At 42.8% G+C, this 21,799-nt stretch overlaps 1 protein-coding gene across 2 annotated transcripts in view; it reads left to right on the forward strand.

Annotated features, from left to right (window-relative positions):
- Positions 1-21,799, forward strand: part of CPM (carboxypeptidase M) — a 73,634-nt gene that overhangs the window by 34,608 nt on the left and 17,227 nt on the right. For both annotated transcript variants that reach the window (XM_068971281.1, XM_068971282.1), the window contains exons 2-5: positions 11,489-11,586; positions 17,598-17,770; positions 19,360-19,544; positions 20,234-20,401. In XM_068971281.1, the coding sequence (XP_068827382.1) occupies positions 11,489-11,586; positions 17,598-17,770; positions 19,360-19,544; positions 20,234-20,401 (624 nt within the window). The remainder of the gene's footprint in view (positions 1-11,488; positions 11,587-17,597; positions 17,771-19,359; positions 19,545-20,233; positions 20,402-21,799) is intronic.

Here is a 21,799-nt window from a genome sequence, read left to right on the forward strand (position 1 = left end):
AACTAGCATGCTTACTTACAAACATCTAAGCATACGCCATCTAAATATGACTCCTTCCTAACCACAGCACATCATTATTGAATTAAGAAAATAATTAGTCAATGAACAATATAGTCCATGTTCAAGTTCTCCAATGGCTCCAAGAATGCCTCTTATAACATTTTTTCCCCTTAGAATCCAATCAAAAACTGGAAACACGCTGCCTATAGTGTTCTATCTCTTTAGTCTTGTAATCTGGGCCAGTCCCCCTGCCTTTTGTTGACATTGACCATCTCCCGTTGGACCAGTTTTTTGTCATTGACTGACTCCTAATGAACCGGTTCTTTATCTACAAGCACTGGGGTTGCCCGCCTACAGTGATGAGTTGGCATCTCTCCACGGCAGGACCAGACTGGGAATCTTAACATGATTTCCAGCCTCTGTCTCCTGGAGACTATTAAAACCTGAGTGATGGCTTCAATCACTTTACCAACAGACCACGTAAGAACACATTGTGAAAGATGCTTTTACGGTTCAGCAGGGCTGGCCAAGGCAGCCTGCTTCCTCACTCTCCTTGTGGCAGTGCCGCTTCCAGGCTCAGCACCAGCCTCAGGCATTTTGCTCTGGGAGTTCTGAATGAGGTTCGGTTCTTGGGCTGAAGTAGATTCACCTGATGTCTGGTGGTATGAACGTTCACGACAGTTTTCATGCTGTCATCATTGATTTTGAAGGACATGTTTTCTCAAGACAGCCTGTTCATTCTGTGAATCCACACTTCAGTTTTTTAAAAAACTGTAGCTGATTTTGGTCTACCTGAACTGATCTGCACATGTTCTGAAAGACACATTTTGGGGGCATGATGTTTCTGTCCATACGTTAGGGACACTGTTTACAGTTGAAATTTTTCTTTCATTGCTCTGACGCTGCATCATCTCCAGGGCCTGTAGTGGTGGTGGTGGTGGTGGTGTGGTCACTAAGCCATGTCTGATTCTTTGCAACCCCATGGACTGTAGCCCACCAGGCTTCTTGGCCCATGGGACCCTCCAGGCAAGAATACTAGAGTAGGTTGCCATTTCCTTCTCCAGGAGATGTTCCTGACTCAGGGATCAAACCCAGGTCTCCTGCGTTGCAGGTGGATTCTTTACCAACTGAACCACCAGGGAAGTCCTTAGGGCCTGTAGTATCACCCGTCAATTCAACTCAAGGCCCTCAAACAAACATGTGCTCATCATGTTTCTGGCACTGTTTATAAAGTTTGTGAGGATTAAATGAGATACAAATCCCATGAGGTACAGGTACCATCAATCCTATAACATAAAAACTAAATCCACTCAGCAAGACTGAGCAATTTACCCAATACTATATGGGTAGTAAGTGGCAAAGCTGGGGGGTTTAAACCCTGGCAATTTGATTCTAAAATCTCCACAAGGCATCGTTACATAAGGTGCCACTGGAGGGACATTGCATATCTTTCAAGAGCTCTCAGATGCTATTTGGAGGCATATGTTGTGTTGAAATTCTGGTTTAGATGTACTTACTAAATTATTGACCCAACTGTGAAACTTAAATCTCAGAATGGTAAAACCAGCAAGAAAGGCTACTTTTGTTAATCCCACAAAAGCACCAATGGTCCTACTTTTAGGTCAAGTTTAGACCTTAAAGGAACCTCATTTTGGCAACTTTGGGGCTCCTCCCACTGTCAGAAATTCAGCATATTTCTGTCTGAACCCTGGCTTCCTTTACTGTCAAATGAAAGCCTTTCAGGTACAAACGCAACAAGTAGGATGACTGAGAGAAAAGGTCTTTGTTCTTCTAAACAGCTTATGAGAAAACTAGTAAAGAAATTGCCATTATTTCTTGCCACTGAAGGATGAGTTATTATGGTAGCAATAAATAGGCAATTAGGATAAGCAGGCCTCCAACAAACTGAAGTTTGAGGGAGGGAGCATGGAGGAAAGGCCCAAATGGATCTGAATTGACCTCATTGTAAAACACAGCTGTGTGACACCTCCAGGAATATATAAGAAGTAAAACCACCAGCTGGGAAGAAAGAACCAAAACACTAACACTGAACCAGAATGCCCCTGGAAAACCTTAAAAGAGAACCCACCAGTGGACAATAAACGTAGAGCCAGCCATAATGATTGACCTTTTAAAATAGCATTTTTTAAAAATCTCAAGTACTTGTTTGTACTTTAAGATATTTAATTTGGCTGTTAAAACTGAGCCATTCTTCAAGAAGAAGATCTGATTTTGTTTGACCTCTCCCCTAAGGGACCAAAAGCGGAAGTTCGCAGCTTTTTATAGTATGAGGCCTCTAGAGATTTTCACTTTGGGGATTTAAAACAAGTTTCCTGTCTATGAAAAAAAGACTAGAAGGGAACATAAAAAAATTAGGGCGGCTGGGACATGAGAATTATGGCTAGCTTTTAAAACTTAATTTAAAAAAAATTCTCTTAATTTTATAGCTTAAAAATTAAAAATTTTTAGAGGAAGTGCAACAGATTTATCGGCTTCTGACCTGGGAATAGAGTGGGAGGGATAGAGAAGGTAGAGTTGAAAGAGGAGGAAGGCAGAGGAATTTCCTGCCATCTTCTTGTTTGGGTTGATGGTTGGTGATTAATGAGACAAACACTCAGCTTCTCTGGGAATCATGACTAGTCTTGAAATTTTAAAAAAAAAAAGGAAGGAAGGAAAATGTCTTCCAATTCAATACAACTTCAGGTTTTTCCTCTCTCTCTTCAATTGAAAATGATAATGTCCCCAAGCAATCAGAAGAATTTCTGATTTAGAAGTTGAAACCCCCAAACTTCCCTACTGACTTGTTCAGGAAGCAATAACATGAAACTAGCATCTCCATTTCTCAGGTGTTGTTTCACAGCATTAGTGCCACGGGGACAAATAAGTAAGCAAATGAAATCCCATCTCCCCATGATGATGGAAGTCTAACCAGAAGCCAGATATTTTGTTTGGATCTCAGCAATAGTATGGAAATATCCCCAAGAAGGTCTGAAAACCCTGGGATTGATCTAGAAATTTGGAGCTTTTTCAGAGCCCACCCCAGATAGTTCTCTAGACTAGCTATAAGCCTTTTCTTCGGTCCTGGACCCTGGCTCCAACTGAACTTCTTTATTTGATCATTTTTCCAGCCATCCATTCATTTAGCAACCATTTATGGGCCACCTACTACATCTGTGCCAGGCATGACACTAGCCACCGCAAGCACAGAGATGCACAATCCCTTGCCTGCAGGAAAACCTCTGGTTTTAGTTTTAGGAGAGGGGTTGCAGAAGCATGTGGGAGACATTCAAAAGAGAGAGCAACTCAGGCTGGTAAAATACAGGATCAAGGAAGAAGGGTAAGAAAGGTGGTAGATGGGAGGGGGCTTTTGGTTGAGCCTTGGAAAGGCAAGAGGAAGCTGGCCGCTTTGATCAGGCAGATAGAGGGCTATTCATGCGGGAGCAAGAGCACACATTTATAGGCATCAAGGCTGATGGTAGCTCCCATTAGAAGCACACATGATTAAGGTTGCCTGGAGCACAGTGTAAGGAATTGTGGTAGGAGGCTAGAAGCAGCAAGGCCACAATCCATGAAAGGCTGCTTGCCATGCTGAGGGGCTTGGATTATACTTTGATGTCATGGGAGAAAAGGGGACCAAAACTCGGGGTCCTAGCTAGAACTTAGAACTGCCGGAGGCAAGAGGCAGCCCAGTCCCATGGCTGCTTTCAAGCAGAGCAGGGCACTTGCTCTTGTCACAGTAGCAGAAGGACCTCTAGGTCGCCTGATTTCTTTCTGCACCGCTGAACCCCTTCTTGACAAGTTCCTCCATTCAGGAGCAACGTCAGGAATTCCGAGCCCACTACACTGCTGCTGCTAAGTCACGTCAGTTGTGTCCGACTCTGTGCGACCCCATAGACGACAGCCCACCAGGCTCCCCCGTCCCTGGGGTTCTCCAGGCAAGAACACTGGAGTGGGTTGCCGTTTCCTTCACGCATGAAAGTGAAAAGTGAAAGTGAAGTCGCTCAGTCGTGTCCAACTCTTCGCGACCCCATGGACTGCAGCCTACCAGGCTCCTCCATCCATGGGATTTTCCAGGCAAGAGTACTGGAGTGGGGTGCTATTGCCCACTACACAGTCAATGGCATTAAAGCTCCAGAATGTCATGTGGCTGACTGGGGATTGGAATCATTGCATCTTACCAAGGATGGGTTCACAGCTTTGCATGTACAGAATCAGACAGACTGGGCATTCACATGGGCTGGCCAGACTTCTCAATTCAATGCAGAAGCCCCAGTGACTGCTGGGCCATTTGCCATGTTAGGAGAGTGTGTGTGTGATTTTTTTTTTTTTGTCCCAGAAAAGGTCTGAGTAGAGCAGATGAGTTTTGTCCATGTCTTTCCTCCTATTGCTATTCCACCTACGCTACTTTTTCAGCCTAGTCAGCTTAGCAGACAGATCTCAGAACTAGAGCTGTCTCCAGATTCCACAGCTTTGGGGCAGAGCCTCTGAGGCTTACCAGTAATCCTTGAGTAGAGCAGTCTGGGGACAAGCTGGTAGTGGACTAGTTTGCAGACCAGCCTGAGATTTGCATACTAAAGGAAGGAGATGATAGCTTTAACTTCTCAGACCATCCTCATAGGGTCCTCGAAACCTCCTCCTCCCATTTCCAGTTCTCCAGAGGGGAGAAAGAAAAATCTCAACACCAGAAATGGCACATGGCAATTTATGGGCACAGGGTCACGTTTCTTTGATCTTTTCTGACCCCTAGGTGACTGGAACAGTGCAGCCTAATGGTTAAGAACAGAGCAGCCTCTGAATAGGCTATCCAGCTCCATCCTTGTTTACTATGGCTCTCAAGCTTTATGTATATCTTTAATTGAAGCATAATTGCTTTACAATATTGTTGTAGGGCAGAAACCAACACAATACCAATCAGCCATAATTATACATATATCTCCTCCCTCCCCTCTCTCACCCCACCCCTCTAGGTTGTTATGGACTGCCAGGCCGGGCTCCCTATGCCATATAGCAGCTTCCCACTAGCTGTTTTACATGTGATAGTGTAAATACGTCAATGCTACTTTCCCAATTACGTCCTAGCCTCTCTGTCCCCCACCGTGTCCACAAGTCCGATCTCTGTGTCTGTGGTTCTCGGACTTTAGTGCGCACGAGGATGCCCTGGGGAGCTCCTTAAGACACAGACTGCAGGTCCCCCGCCCCAGGGTCTCTGACACAGTACTTAGGGGTGGAGTCTGAGAACGTGCATTTCTAACAAGTTCCCAGAGAACGTGATGATACTGGTCTTGGGACCACACGTGAGAACCATGGCCTTATGAGCTTCCCTAGGATAGCGCCTCCACCTGTGTGAAAGGATAATCTTTGTACCTACTGCTTATGGTTGTCAGGGCCAAGTGAATATAGATAAAATGCTCTGAACTGTGAGTCATGCTGCCATGCAAACATAGCCATTCTGGAGACTTTGTCCCTGTTTTGTTTGCAGTTGTTTGTGTTGTTTGTCATAAACCACTTAGGAACTTCCTCTTCCACTTCCAGGCCCGAGGTCACGGAGATTGCATGTTTAACCCGACCGAAGTTATGTGCTACTTTTCAGCTCCTCTGGGACATTATTTGATGCCGGGCTGGCTCTGTGTGTATAGTAATGGGAAAGAGCATAAGTGAGATTGAAGGTTTGGTGTTGGAGCATCGGCTTCTTTTTTAGGGAAGACAGGAGGAACTCGCCAGCAGTCTTGCCAATAGAGCTGTTGGTCCCACTTACGTATGAAGACGCAAACTCATGCATCAAGCAAGGTCCCCTGAGCTTTGACTTAGGTCAAAGGGTAATTGTAAGGGCACAAAGAGAAATATTCTAGTCTGGGAAACAACCGATCCATCACCCTGGAGACTGGTGCCTCGTGGGTTGGACCTTGCATCTCACCAGCCTTATCATCACTGCAGGTCTGCTCCTGGGACCAGGCCAACCACACAGGGATTCCATTTCTCTCTGGGTGTGTGTCCAGAGAGTAGAGACACACTTGGAGTAGAGAGAATCTAATGGGGTCATTATGCCAACACCTAGTATGGACCATCCCTGTAGGGCAGCCCTAAGTTCAGGTGTATTGCTATGGCTCAATGGTCATAGACACGTAGCGTCCTGGAACTTGTTCCAGGGACAAATTATGGCAGTGTGATGCTGAAAGAACTGCTGAGGAACTATGCCCCCAGAGTGGGATTGGCCCTGACCTACCTATTACTTTCAGGAAGAGCCTGGAGTCATCAGAAGAACTCAGATACTGGAATCAGACAGACCTGGGTTTGAATCCTGGTTCTACCACTTATATCAATGAATTGTGGGTATCACCCACCACACAGAGGTGTTGTAAAGATCAAGTATTATAAAGTGTAAAGATCAGGTATTATAAAGCTCAGCACACAGTATCTGAACTTAATAAACAATAAGATTTAGTGTTTTATTTTTAAAAACTAGAAAGATGGAAAAGTGAAAACAAAGTCTTGGTTTTATAACCCTATCACCTAGCCCATTTTTACTGACAGTGTGCTGGTTTCAATTCTTATAGGGACTCATGAATCATTTCATTTAAGGCTTTATATGCTTTGGAGCTGTTTCATTCCATGGTATTTTGTTGGTGAATAGTCTCCTTTCAGTTCAGTTCAGTCACTCAGTCGTGTCCGGTTCTTTGCGACCCCGTGAATCGCAGCACTCCAGGCCTCCCTGTCCATCACCAGCTCCCGGAGTTTACTCAGACTCACATCCATCGAGTCAGTGATGCCATCCAGCCATCTCATCCTCTGTCGTCCCCTTCTCCTGCCCCCAATCCCTCCCAGCATCAGAGTCTTTTCCAATGAGTCAACTCTTCGCATGAGGTCACCAAAGTACTGGAGCTTCAGCTTTAGCATCATTCCTTCCAAAGAAATCCCAGGGCTGATCTCCTTCAGAATGAACTGGTTGGATCTCCTTGCAGTCCAAGGGACTCTCAAGAGTCTTCTCCAACACCACACTTCAAAAGCATCAATTCTTCGGCGCTCAGCCTTCTTCACAGTCCAACTCTCACATCCATACATGACTACTGGAAAAACCATAGCCTTGACTAGACGGACCTTGGTCAGCAAAGTAATATGTCTGCTTTTGAATATACTGTCTAGGTTGGTCATAACTTTTCTTCCAAGGAGTAAGCATCTTTTAATTTCATGGCTGCAGTCACCATCAGCAGTGATTTTGGAGCCCCAAAAAATAAAGTCTGACACTGTTTCCACTGTTTCCCCATCTATTTGCCATGAAGTTATGGGACCAGATGCCATGATCTTCATTTTCTGAATGTTGAGCTTTAAGCCAACTTTTTCACTCTCCACTTTACATGGTTGTAATTATATAATTTTGTACTCTGATTTCTTTGCCATGGTAAAATATTTTACATTAAAAATTCTGTACATAATGTAAGTGGACATGCTGTAATTTACATAAATTATTTATAGTTGGACCCCTAACCATGGAGCATTGTTGAATGAATGATACCGCATTTGTGTAATAAAATATCAAACAGCCATTTTTTAAAATTTATTTATTTTGGACGCTGTAGAAGAGGGAGAGGGTGGGATGATTTGGGAGAATGGCATTGAAACATGTATAATATCATATAAGAAATGAACCACCAGTCCAGGTTCAATGCAAGATACAGGATGTTTGGGGCTGGTGCACTGGGATGACCCAGAGGGATGGTACGGGGAGGGAGGTGGGAGCAGGGTTCAAGATGGGGAACACATGTATACCCGTGGCAGATTCATGTTGATGTATGTCAAACAGCCATTTTAAAAGGTGTAGTCAAAGTATATTTGTTAATATAGAAACATGTTCATGATTGTATGTAAAATGAGATGATTTTACCCCCCAAATCTATCTGGACATTCACTGCCTCAATCTGAGCAGCTTCCAAACTCTAATGGGCCTCAGAATCACCAAAGGAGCCTGTTAAGTGCAGGTTGGGGCCCTCCCCCTAGAGTGTGATTTAGGAGATGGGGCTCAGGGATTGGCACTTTTCCAAGGATCCAGTGATTCTGGTAGGGGAATAACACTCTTCAGTTTCTCCCTGTTGACACTGTACGTTGTTTTTCAAGCTTCTCCTCCTACTCTCTCCTGAATGCCTAGAGTCTTCTGTTTCCTTGCCTTGTGGATCTTTGTGAAGCCTTTTGAATGGTAACACTTTTCTGGTCCTACAAGCAAACCCAGTTAGGTGCCCAGTTGGGCACCATGTCACATCCCTGGGCTTGGAGTCAAGCCCGGAGAGGGTTCCTGGACATAGAATCTGACAATTTTGGAATCCAGGTTTTCCTTACTTTGTAGTGGAGAGAAAGTGGCTGAGCATTTCAGAGCTCTTGAGCACACCTGGTCAAGAGTTCAAAGTTCAAAGTAGGTGCTCAAAGTTCAAAGCAGGAACTTGGAGGGATAAAGGCAGCCTGTCCAACCTTGATAGAAAAAAAAAATCTTGTTTAAATTAGCCTCACCTTGGCAATCAAGCTGTGAAAAGTCAATAGTCTGTCCTTTGTGCATTTACTCTAGTCTAAGCCAGAGATAACCAATGTTTATTGGAGAGGCTGGTTTAAAACTTTCAAAAGGCTTAGCTTTCCAAAAGCATTGGGTGAATATCTTCAGGTTTATGGGTTGGTTTTCATCCTCGGGCTTGGTGCCATGGAGGGTTATTCAAGGTAAGTTTCTCATTTTGCTGTTCACTTAGGAGCCATTCATGCTAAAACTGAGATTGAGTTACTACCAATATTTCTTCATTTAGATTTTATTGGTTTGATTTCACTACTTCCTTGAACCAAATTATACACACACACACGCATGTATTTTTTTGGCTGCGCTGGGTCTTGTTACTGCATGTGGCTTTCTCTAGTCGCAGTGTGTGGGTTTCTCGTTGCCCTGGCTTCTCTTGTTGCGGAGCACCAGCTCTAGGGTGAGTGGCCTTCAGTAATTTTGGGCACACAGATTCTAGGGTGCAGGCTTAGTAGTTGCGGTGCTATGTGCTTAGTTGCTCTACAGTATGTGGAATCTTCCCAAACCAGGGATCAAGCCAGTGTTCTCTGCATTGCAAGGCAGATTCTTAACCTCTGGACCACCAGGGAAGCCCTCAAATAATGTTGAATACCTATGTCAAGTCAGGTTTTTCTTGTCTTACACTATCCTTTATATTACAGGTTGGCTTTGCCAATGCAGAGTTAGAAAACAATTGAGGAACATTATGGCAAGGTGTGGGCTTCCCTGGTGGTTCAGTGGTAAAGAACCCGCCTGCGAATGCAGGAGACATGGTTTGATCCCTGGGTTGGAAAGATTCCTTAGAGAAGGAAATGGCAACCCACTCCAGTATTCTTGCCTGGGAAATCCCATGGACAGAGGAGTCCGATGGGGTATAGTCCATGGGGTAGCAAAAGAGTCAGACACGGCTTAGCAGCTGTAAACAACAACAACGTCAAGATGATGCTGAATATTTTTCCTTGCTTGTGAGGGGACCAGACCATATTCTATACAAATCTGTGGTTATTCTAGCCTTGAAAGCATTAATAGCTACAGAAAAGAATCCCCCAAAAGGAAACCTAAAGAGCCACGTTTAACAGAAAAAAGCTCTTATTTGCTTCACATGAAAAACGGTAACATGCTAAATTTGAAGCCCTAGGTGATCTGAGAATTGGTAATATGGGGGAATCAAAGATTCTGGTTAATAAAGTGGTTCTGCTGGGAAACCACCAAATGGATTGTACTGATACTTGTCCACTTGGAGTCACTGTTCAGAACCCTGGTCAGAAGTCAGCTCTAAAACCCTATGTCTGTAAAGTTTTATGTGATCCCACTCGGAAAAGTTTCTTCCTTTATTCTACAGTCACACGAGTACCTTATACACACTCTGTGATCATATATGTCACAGTCCAGTGTAATGATGTTCTTGCATGCTGTTCTTCTCTAGATCAGAGACTCACTGGGTGTAGAGAGCATAACTATCTGTAGGGTTAAATGCCTGAATATAATAGTACTAGATAAATGGTTGTGAATCAATGACCTGAGTAGTCGGCACTGAACAAGTGGCATCAGTCAGATAAGCTGCCCTTTGGGGATGTTTTTTGACAATCTCTGCAATTACTAAATTCAAAGCATTACCCTGTCAAGATGAATTGTCCTACAATTGTTATAATAAATTAAGAATTAATGGTAGAAAAGACAAGTCCACTATCTGCTTCTCCCTGAGTTCTTTATGGCAAGAGAGTATTCCCCCACTTATGAGATCCCCAGATTAAAGGAACTACACTAAAAATTCTGCAGAAACGGGCTCCACATTAGCCTACAGGCTGCTGTTAAATTCCTTTCCTGGCTTCTTGAATTCCACAGAAGGTTTAGCTATTACAGATGTGTGAACTTTGTATCTAGGTGCTAGATATCAAATATACATTTCCCCAATCTCTAGTTTTAAAGTGTATTTTAAAAAATGTGATTTTAGAATTGAAAGAAACCTCTTCATTTTGCTGATTAGGACACCAAGCTTCTTGAGTAACAGGCTGTTTTCCTTAGTGTTAAGAGCTCTAGAATCGAGTCATTTAGGCCAGAATTCAGGTCTTGGTTCTGGGGCTCAAATCACAGCCTCTTCCTAGCTGTGTGATCTTAAGCAGTTTATTTAATATTTTTTGAAGGTCAGTGTTTTCATTTTGTAAAGTCTGGTTAAAAATCTATCTTACTGGCTCGGGACAAGGGATTGCCTGAGTTAAAATAAACCAAAAATGCAAATGTAACATCTGCCCAGAGCGAATCTTCAATGATGTTTAGTCTCTGTCCAAATTTCACCATCCCTGGCAGAGTTAGGACTTACAAGTTTTCTTTGAGGCATTGTCAGCATTGTTTGTGGTTCCCAGCTTATACGACAGGACTCCGTGCTCAAGGACACTCACTGCTGAGAGCCTTTGTTACATGATCATTTGAATACAACAAGACTCAGGATTTACTGTAAAAACAGTCTCCCTTCTGAGTTTCATGTTTTCTTGCTGTTGGTTTTTTCATGTTCCTTGCACTGAGAGTTATGGCTCCCTCCCAGTCAACTATCAATTATTATTTCTGTGTTATTGTGTGAATTAGCAAGATCACTTCTATAAGGCACCAGGAACTCAGAGCACACTTTTTGGAAAAATAATTTTGGAAAAATCAGATCTATGTAACCTACTAAGTCTACTAAACATTTTGGAAGAATAAGATCTATGTAACATACTAAGCCTTCAATTTTTAAGTCACATTCTAGAATACAAAGTTAAATATTTCTGCTGATTGAAAGGATTTTGGCTGGCAGTAAACTAAAAGCGTTCCAGGCACAGAGGTGTTAGTTGCATGAACTGAGCTGGTCATGAAACAGTCATCAGGTGGGAGAAGTGGCATCATTGTTCACTATTCTTGTTCTATCAGAGTTCAGTCATCATTTCAAAAGGCTACTCATTTTTCTGTACTTTCTCCCCCGTAAAGGCAGAAACCTGTGGGTTCTCGTCGTGGGACGCTCTCCAAGGGAACACAGGATTGGGATTCCGGAATTCAAGTATGTGGCAAATATGCATGGAGATGAGGTATGTATGTGGTTTGAACACATATCTGATGTGTCACCAAAGGACCTCCCCTCGGGTCTCTTGCACTCTGTGTAAATGCAGAGGAAACAGCCAACACTGTAGCAAAGAATCTGGAAGGGTCTTCCTGTAAGGCCTTCTGAGAGGACTGAAGGAGCTATGACCCAAAATCCATCACAGCCGTTTGGTTGTTTACCCAGTGCCCTGTGCAGGTAACCGGAGCTTGTTTTTTGTTTGGGGACTGGAAGAATGACAGCTGTCCAAGTCCCTGAACGCCTCCTGGGTTGGTTTTCCCCACCTCCTGCTCAGCATCAAGGTGACCCAGCAGAAGAGTGATATATTTGAACTAAGAAGGTCCCAACTGGCTATCCAGCCTCCTACTAGCTGGCTTTTTAATGCTTTTGTCACTTTCTCTTAATCCAAAACTTAGCATTTTTGACGCTTTAGACCATCAAGCTTAGGGCTCTGTCATCCCCACCTTTCCACAAACCCTTAAATTCCATCATAACATCTTGCTATTTTCCAGCTTATCAGAGATCAACTCTATTTTGTTTCATTTATGTTATTTATCTTATAATTTGCAAAATACCCTTTTACGACTCCTGGCTGCCCAGCCATTCTAGCCAGGCATTTGAAGATGTTCCGAAAAATTTCTCACCTTACTTCCTCAGAGTATGTTTTTGTATGTATACTTTTATATATATGTTTAGTATATACTTTTGTATATGTATTTTATGTACAATAAAATATTTTAATATATATTTATACATACTTTTCGATATATATTTTAGTATATACTTCCTCAGCTCTCATATTTTTGAGAATGTGACAGCTGCAGGATTTCCTGTTTCCCAGGACCACACAACTGGGCAATCCAGTGGAAGGGAAAGACAGTCTCCAGTCTTGACAGTAAAGAAAATTGACATATGATCTGTGTCACACCTTATCAAACACACTTAACTTTAGATGCATAATCCTGTAAGTACGACCTGCTGACTTGTTACAACACTTCCAGATCTGCAATAGTGTGGCAGCATCGACTACTCAAATGCTGCGCTTCCTGTTCCGACTCAACCCTCCCCAAACCCAGGCTTTATAGGAACAGGCTCCACCCTGCGTGACACATGCACAATTCTGCCTTTCCTGTCCAGACATGCTGCTCAACCTGTCCTGGCCAGCAAGGGGACTTCTTGTCACTGGAGCTCAAATACAAACGTTTGCCTCTGAGAAAGTGGCTTGTCTTGTCTTTGAATTTGATTTATGGGTGGGTGGAAGTTACTTTTTTGAGCATAATAGGCTGTGCTCAAAAAGGCTTGATATTGCTGGGAGTCTGAGCAAAGTTGTTTTTAATAAAACAACTATTCATGATAGATAGCAGCCCAGATTTCCTTTCCCTTTTGCTATCTGGTCAATTGATCGGGTCCCATGGAACCCATTTTTAATAAGAGACATGTGGCTCTCAAATGACTCCAGTAGCTTATTTATTGAATTCCTAGCATTTCGAAAGGTTGCAGTCTGCTGCTCAGAATTTAATCCTCTCAGTTGAAACTTCCAAAGAAAAGCAAAAGTCCTTCCTCTTGTTCACCCCTGAATTTGCTTGTGCTTTCCCAAATTTCTGACATCTTGCTCTCCAGGTAGTTAATGTATCCCGTCAAAGCAGGTCTCACTCATTTACCTTGATTCTTTGACGACTGCCAAGGACTGAGATTATGCAGGGAGGAGTGTCCGTGTGTTTTGGGTGTGGAGACCTGAAGTCCTGTCACCCTCTGTGTGTCCCAGCTGTTAACAGTGTCTGACAGCTTTGGGGGGGCCACTGAGAAACTTGTTATCCTGAATTTAGATCTTGTGTGTTCCGCCCTCCTGGTGCCACCAGGAGCTGGGGAAAGGGATGGCTTAACCCAGGAGCAGAAGGGTCACTTAGATTAGCTTGGTCTAACCAGCTTCTTCATCCTTCTTCTCTTAGAACTTTTGGGATTAAAGAGCATTTTCAAGGCCCACTATTAAAAACAGCATATATAACATTTGTGGGCAGTGGTTCTTAACCTTCTTTGGGTTGATTCCTTGCTATTCTGGCACACTAGCTTTGAATGCTGTCCTCAGGGTGCATGGATCTTCTAGGAGTTTGTGGACCTCAACACTCAGTCTTACACAATACACTACCCAGTTGTGGATTGTTGCTTCAACATTTTTTTGCAATTGTTCTTATAAGTGCTGGAACACTCATTTTCATCTATCTAGCAAGTTCCAACTTGACTGAATTGAAGTAAAACTGATATAGATTTATTTTCTGCTTCCTGAGTTCTTGCCATCTTTTTCTAAAAACTTTTAATTTTACCTTGGAGTATAGTTGATTAATAATGTGTTACTTTCAGGTGTACAGCAAAGTGATTTACTTACACTTGTATCTATTTTTTCAAAGCCTTTTCCCATTGAGGTTGTTACATAGTATTGAGCAGAGTTCCCTGTGCTATACAATGGGTCCTTGTTGGTTATCTGTTTTACATATAGTGCTGTGTGTATGTTAATCCCAAACTCCCTAACTATCCTTCCCCACTCTCCACCACATTCCTCCCTGGTAGCCATAAATTCGTTCTCTGTGGGTCTGTTTCTGTTTTGTAAATAATTGTATCATGTTTTTAAAGATTCCTTTTATAAGCAATATTATACAATATTCCTCTTTCTCAGTCTGACTTACTTCACTCACTATGACAATCTGTAGGTCCATCCTGGGGGTATTGCCATCTTAATGACCAGATGAATTATCAGAGAAACACTCCAGAAGCCGGTGTGCTTACCCAGCCTTTCAGGCTCTTCATTAGGGATTCTCCACATTCTCACAAAAGGAAGAGAAAGCTAAATAAAAGGCTGGATAAGTCCATGGAAACACTTTTGACCACATTAAAAAAAAAAAATTTAGTCTCTCTAAGGTCTCATGTTCAAAGACTTAATTTTAAATGAAGGGAGGCCTATACATAAAACATGAATGAGTATTTGAGACATTTATATTAAGGTTGAGAAGAATTAATTTGAATAATATGTGACATAAATTTGCTTTTACAGAGACAAGAAAATATGGTCCAAGAAAACAAAAGGACTTTGTTTAACTCTCTCCGAAATTGTATCAGTTTACCTCACAAGTTTTAAGATTATCTGACTCTTAATCAGTTCTTTATCATACCTCCAAGATTTTTATTTCACCCTATAAAGTTAAGAATTTGTGGTTTGTTTTGGAATAGGGAAGCAAACAGAAGATACCTTGGTCACCCATTTGTGTCCTTTGTAAGAATCATGATTTTGTTTTTTCAAAAAGAACATAGGTTTTCTTTCATTTAAAAGAAATAGAAAAATAAGTGTAACAACTATTCAAGATACTGTCACTCAGAAATAGCCATCATTATTATTTGCCAGATGCTATTCTACGTATCTCTTTATTTCTGTAGTAATAGAATGAGAGGAATCAAAAGGAAATAAAATGTGTCATATGTATTATCTTTAAGAAGTATGAAATTTAATAACTTTACTTGAGCTTAACAGAACTGAAGTTGATGAAAATGAAAGTGAAAATGACTGGTGAACTTGTTAATTTCTCAAAATAAGAAATTAATTATCTTATTAATAAGATTCTTCTGAATTCAAAAAATTAGGAAAAACTGAAATTATAATGATTTTATATAAATATATATATATATTAAACTTTGGATAATATCCTATGACCCATTGCTATGAAAAGTGAAAAAATTAGCACTTTGAAAACTCATCTCCCCCACCCCGTCCCCTAGCCGTCACCCTTGCTGTTAACTATAAACCTTAACTTTTACCTTCTATCCTATACTCACACCACCACAGTTGCTTAATTTAGTTCATTAATCACAGCTTCTTACTCTTTGTTTTCATTTGCTTGTGGGTGGATGAATTTCATTGCCAGTTCCTGTCTTGAGTTCAAGCATGCTTGAGAATGTATGATTCAGAGAGTTAAGAGGAAATTCACTTTTAGAATCACGTGGGGACTCCAGTATGGCTCACTTCATGCCTGACCTGGGACTCAGATGGGCCTCAGGGTTTCCTGGTACACCCCTCTAAGGGCAGCATCCTGCAGTCTCGAACCAGCATTTAGAAACCTCACTTCCTCCTCCCTTTCCTTGACCCTTTGATCTCCCCTCCCCCTTGCCAGGAAAGCCCCCCTTCCAACCAACCACACACCCACTTGTAGGGCCTTTCACAACTTAAAATTACCATCCCCTCCTCCTCTGGTTTTAGGGAAGGCAGTAAGGAGCTTGCAAACGTGCTTGAGCTTCCAAAACACCCAATTGGAAACCCAGTGTGTGACTCACTTGACTTGTTTAGTTATTAGTTTGTAAGGACCTTTTTCAACCTACAATTTGGACTATAAAAACAAAAATCACAGTAGTGGAAGAAGACAGACATGAGTGGGAGAAAAAACAAATTGAAGTCAGAATGGAATTTATTTCCACTCTAAATTTTATGGCTATGTATAAATATATAATTCACATATTTAAATTTTTCTTAGTTCCATTTTCAATTATTCTGTGTCCATTAGGATACCAGATTCATAAGATGTGATCTCTTTGCTTGCCAGCAAGGGATATAGAGTGCAGCATTGTTCCTTCTTTGTCACAGCCATGAATTGCTACAATGGAGTCATAATTGAAGATTCTTTTGTTGCCCGTGGCCTTCATTAATGCACTGGCAGCACCATCCTTATTTAACACCTGCTGCACTGATTTCCCATATCCTAACCCCTCAACAACATCTGATCACATGCAAGAGGTAAATATTCCTTACTTAGAAGCAGAATCTTTGAGGTCAGGTTTACAGGGGAAAATTAATGTAGGCTAATCAGATCTTTCTGAAGGAGATCAGCCCTGGGATTTCTTTGGAAGGAATGATGCTAAAGCTGAAACTCCAGTACTTTGGCGACCTCATGCGAAGAGTTGACTCATTGGAAAAAACTCTGATGCCGGGAGGGATTGGGGGCAGGAGGAGAAGGGGACAACAGAGGATGAGATGGCTGGATGGCATCACTGACTCTATGGACGTGAGTCTGAGTGAACTCCAGGAGTTGGTGATGAACAGGGAGGCCTGGCGTGCTGCGATTCATGGGGTCGCAAAGAGTCGGACTGAGCGACTGAACTGAACTGAATCAGATCTTTACAGAATAAGGCTGAAAATGTGAATTCCTTTTTTTCCCCTAAAACACGTGACCATGTTTATTTTCATAGTCATGCTTTTATTTTACTGTATAATTAAAAACATGAAATCTAGCAAAATGCTAATTATGCAAAGTTTATCATTTTTAATGTAAGTAAAAAGCGAGCCAATTTATAGAAAATGAAAACTAAATAATAGTATAGATAATATGGAGATATGGCAAAAAGTTGTGAGGATGATGTGCCAATGAAACATGGAACTAGAAATCAGAAGTACAGAGGCATGGCAAAAATTGCACAAGTGTGCAAGAGGGGAATTTGAAAATAGAAGAGCTTGGAAATAGGGGAATCTGGAAATCAGGAACCTGTTTAAATTATGAGTATTACCGATTTGGATTTTGCTCTGTTCAAATCTGCGTGTCTGCTGCAGGGGTTCTCCATGTACCATCCACCTAGACACGCACCACAGCTCTCCTGTGTGTCCCATGTGCTCGTGAAGATGCTCGGCTCCCACGCCTGATTTCTAGCTCTGCCTCTCTCCATCACTCCAAGAAGCAGTTGGAAGACAAGCAAATTGAAAACAAGATAATAAGAAATAACCTTTACTCCGCTCCAATTCATTTTTTAAAAGTAAATTATTAGATACTTTAAAAAAATTTTAAAAATATTAAAAAGATTTTGCAGCATACTAGTGATGGATTGCCATGCACCTGAAGAAACGGTGGTCTGACAACTGGTTTTGGTTTTAAGTATCATCTGTAGTGCTTCTTGTTGGGGAATTTGTTCCTTGGGGACTGTTTTCCTTGTTTTCCTCAAGTAGCCTCTTCTCTGTTTTAACACCTACAGGCTGTAGGGCGGGAACTGCTGCTCCATTTAATTGAATATCTTGTAACCAGAGATGGAAGAGACCCTGAAATCACAAATCTAATCAATAGTACCCGGATACACATCATGCCCTCAATGAACCCAGATGGATTCGAAGCTGTTGTAAAGCCTGACTGTTTTTACAATGATGGCAGGTAAGAATGGGCCAGTCTATGTAAAAGATAACAAAACCACAAAAGGCCCCCATCAGATCGGACACCTTGGCCCTGTCAAGAGGAATTAATGAAACATCTCATAGCCGGTGCCATGTCACTGCCATGCTGGAAACTCTTCAGGGCCACCCATGGCTTTAACTGTGAGAAGAGAAATCCTGAATAAGGCTGGTTTACTCCTGTGCCTGCCCACCCTCCACTGCTCCGGCTTTATTGCTTTTCCCACTGTCACCCTGCTGCAGCCACTTAGATCCCTCTTCACCCCTGAAACTACAACTACAGGCTTCCTTCTCACCTCCGGCATTCTCACCCCCCATTGGCCCCACCCTGGCCTGTTTCAACAGCATTTCCTCAAAGCCTCCTTCCCTAGCCTATCGGATATTAGGTCCCCAGTTATACTCATATCACCTGGCCCTTTACCCTCACAGCACAATTTTAATGTCTCATTTCTCCTTTAATGCCTACCCGAGGGCAGGAGTCCTGTCCATAGTGTTCATCACTAGGAAATCCCAGGGCCTAGTATAGAACCTGACCCCTCGATAGGCAGGCTGATTTATTCAGCCAGGCCAATAACTAACATAAAGAAGAGTGAATCTTGTAGTATTTCTGATTTAAAGTTTATTGTATTTTAAATGGCCTCAGGGAGTTTGGAATTTCTCAAATGTCTGATAAACACTGATACTTGTGCAATTAAAATTTTGTTTTTACCAAAGATAAATCACCACTGGATTCCCTTCCACTGATAAGTTTTTTTTAGCATATTTAAACATGGCCAAGTCTTCCCAGGTGGCTCAGTGGTGAAGAATCCATCTGCCAAGCCAGAGACACAAGTTTGGTCCCTGTGTCAGGAAGATTCCCTGGAGAAGGAAATGGTCACCCACTCCAATATTCTTGCCTGGGAAATCCCATGAATAGAGAAGCCTGGCCAGCTACAGTCCATAGGGTCGCAGAGTCTGATAGGACTTAGTGACTAAACAACTATGGCAACAGAGCCAATCCACTTTTCAGAAATATATTTGTATAAAATAGCATGTTCCTATTAATTCTGATAACAATTGCTATGGAACAAACTGCCCCCAAATTGAGGAAACAGCCACCTTTTCTGTAAGTTGGGAATTTGGGCAGGGCAGAGCAGGGTCCATCTCTATGCCACGATGACTGGGACCTCAGCGGGGGTCTGTCTGGGACCCTGTGTCTTGAGTTTCAGTTCTGGATCTCACCTGGGTCCCTCATTCCTTCATGTGGCCCCTTGATGTAGCTAGCAGTGAGGTCTCAGGGTTCCAAATGGGAGTGTTCCTAGAGCAAAAGCCCCAAAACACAAAACACTTATCCAACCTCTGCTTACATCCGAATCACTCCTGTCCCACTGGCAAGAACAAGTCACATGGGAGGGAACAACGTAGTGCATGAATACCAAGTGCAATTCGTTGGAGGCTGACAAGGCAACCATCCACCACCTCTGTATTCATATCTGGAAAAACAGCTGGAGCCCAGAGCAAAGGTCTACACTCTACAGGAATTTGCTCCCTCATATACCAACAGTAAACCCTTAAAACATCTTTCTTTTAAAGGGATAATAGTAACCTCTATGACCTGAATAGAAATTTCCCTGATGCTTTTGAGCTTAATAATGTACCGAGGCAGCCTGAGACCGTGGCAGTCATGAAGTGGCTGACTACAGAGACCTTTGTCCTCTCTGCAAACCTCCATGGTGGTGCCCTGGTGGCCAGTTACCCATTTGACAATGGTGTTCCAGGTAAGCCCAGAGGGGCCCTGCTCTTGCTCTCTAAATCCAGAGTGAGACTGCAAACTTTCCACCTCTGAACGGGGATACACTCTTTCTCTCCCTACTTAATTTTTCTGGCAGGGTTGGAAAAAGCCTCATTCTCTCAACTCTGAGCTATCCTTCCTACAATTTATAAACAGTAGATGGGCAAGGTGTCTGAACTGACAACCAAAAATGGGATTACTTGACATTCATCAGTGAAATAGTAAAATTGTAATTTAGATTAGCACGCAAGGGACAACATGACTGAAAAAAAAAAAACAACTAATCACATGAATAATAATTCCTGACTCCCCTTAAAACTGTAGTATAAGGTATGTACCAAGGAGTTAAAATATTCTAGTGGCTTCATTTAATCCCTACAGTACCTAAGGAAAGTTTACTGATCTCCTGGAATCAACAAGAATGACTAAGAAGGTATTTAACTTTTAAGCTGATTGAGGAGGAGCTTGGACATGTACATGGTTATTTTGTGTGATACCCCTTCTGTTATGTCCATCAGAAACTGGGAGTAAGAGTAGAGAGACATTCCTGGAAGTGGGTAGAGGATCTCTCTAGGAAATGAGAGCCTGTGTGTGGAATTTGATGATGCAGGGGCTAATGTACTGTATACTTCCTCTACATCAACTAAACGGTCTTGGTCTATCTTCCATGTACAGCCACTGGGACATTATACTCTCGGAGCTTAACCCCTGATGATGATGTTTTTCAATATCTTGCAAATACCTATGCTTCACGGAATCCTGACATGAAAAGGAATTCATGTAGAATTAAAACAGGGTTTTCTAATGGAATTATAAATGGATACTCCTGGTATCCACTGAAAGGTGAGTTTCTCTTCATTCTACTACTCTAGTTGTCTTTACCTAGAGGTGCCAGCTGGCCTTTGTTGACCCCAGTAGTTGCCAGAAGTTAGTCAGGCACAGTGCAGTACCTTGTCATGTCTCTGTCAGCTAATAGCACAGAGCCAGGAGGGGGACAACCGTTTGAGAGATGCTCAGACATGTTCCCTACTGCCAAAGTTGCCTGAGTTCAGACGCTTGTTTAGCATTCACTTTGGAGCTGGGAACTGTGCCAAGAAAGATGAACAGGACACAGATATTAAGCCCAAGTTTAACAGAGAAGAGCAACATTTAAGTTAATTATGATGGCAGTATCATATAAATAAGAACAGAGATTTAGAAAAGGCACAGTGTACCACAGGGGTGGAAAGCCAAATCACAGCAGGAAGTAGTGAAGGCCTTGGAGAAATGTAATTCTTATGTCTCACCCAGTGGGGAGAGTTGCTACTTGTGTGTTAGTCACCCAGTCGTGTCCAACTCTTTGCAACCCATGGACTGTAGCCCACCAGGCTCCTCTATCCATGGAATTATCTTGGCAAGAACACTGGAGTGGGTTGCCATTTCCTTCTCCAGGGGATCTTCGTGACCCAGGGATCAAACCCACTTCTCTTAAGTCTCCTGCAATGGCAGGCAGGTTCTTTACCATCTGAGCCACCAGGGAAGCTGGGTGTTGCTACTTACATCCAGGTAGTTACTGCCATGCAGCAGTAGGGGGCAGTATTGCCAGATCTTCCAGGTTGTGAAGCAAGATGGATGTTTCCATGAAGTCTCCTGATTTTTCAAGCCACTTTGCAGACTGAACAGAAGAGCCCTCTAGTCTTGCTCCTTTGGAACAGAATAGCCAGGCGAGGGAGGAAGTGAGGAGTTTGCCATATAGGGAACACGGCAGAGGGGATGTTCTTGTCAGAAGGAAGAATATCAGCAGAAGCCCAAGGGTGTCATAGTCCTAGTCTGGAAACTCGAGAGAATAGGAGCGACGGAGGACGGAAGGGTGAGAGGGGAGACAGTGGGCAGGGAACAGGTTTCCACCACCTCAGTGAAAAGTGCCCCCTTTCAGACTGCTCAGCAGGTCCGGGCAGCAGCAGGCCCAGCCTGCATTTCCACACTCAGCCACTTCCTCCCTTGTCAGTGTAGATGCACAGGCAGGTAATCTTGCACAAGCTGGGACTTTTATATCTGGGCAGGTTTCTGCCAGCTTTCCAGGCAACGTAAATAAGCCTAGACCATGACTGGAAGGTGGCAGGCCCAGCCAGATGCCACAGTTCCCCAAGCTTTTCTCCCATGTTCGAGAGACGGGCAGGCTAGTCTCCGCTGACCACTCCACACAGGGGAAAAGACCCTCCTGCCCAAGGCCAGCTCTGTCCTTCAGTGTGCTATGTGACT

Source organism: Capricornis sumatraensis, chromosome 4 (assembly GCF_032405125.1).
Source record: "Capricornis sumatraensis isolate serow.1 chromosome 4, serow.2, whole genome shotgun sequence".
Taxonomy (NCBI): Eukaryota; Metazoa; Chordata; class Mammalia; order Artiodactyla; family Bovidae; genus Capricornis; species Capricornis sumatraensis.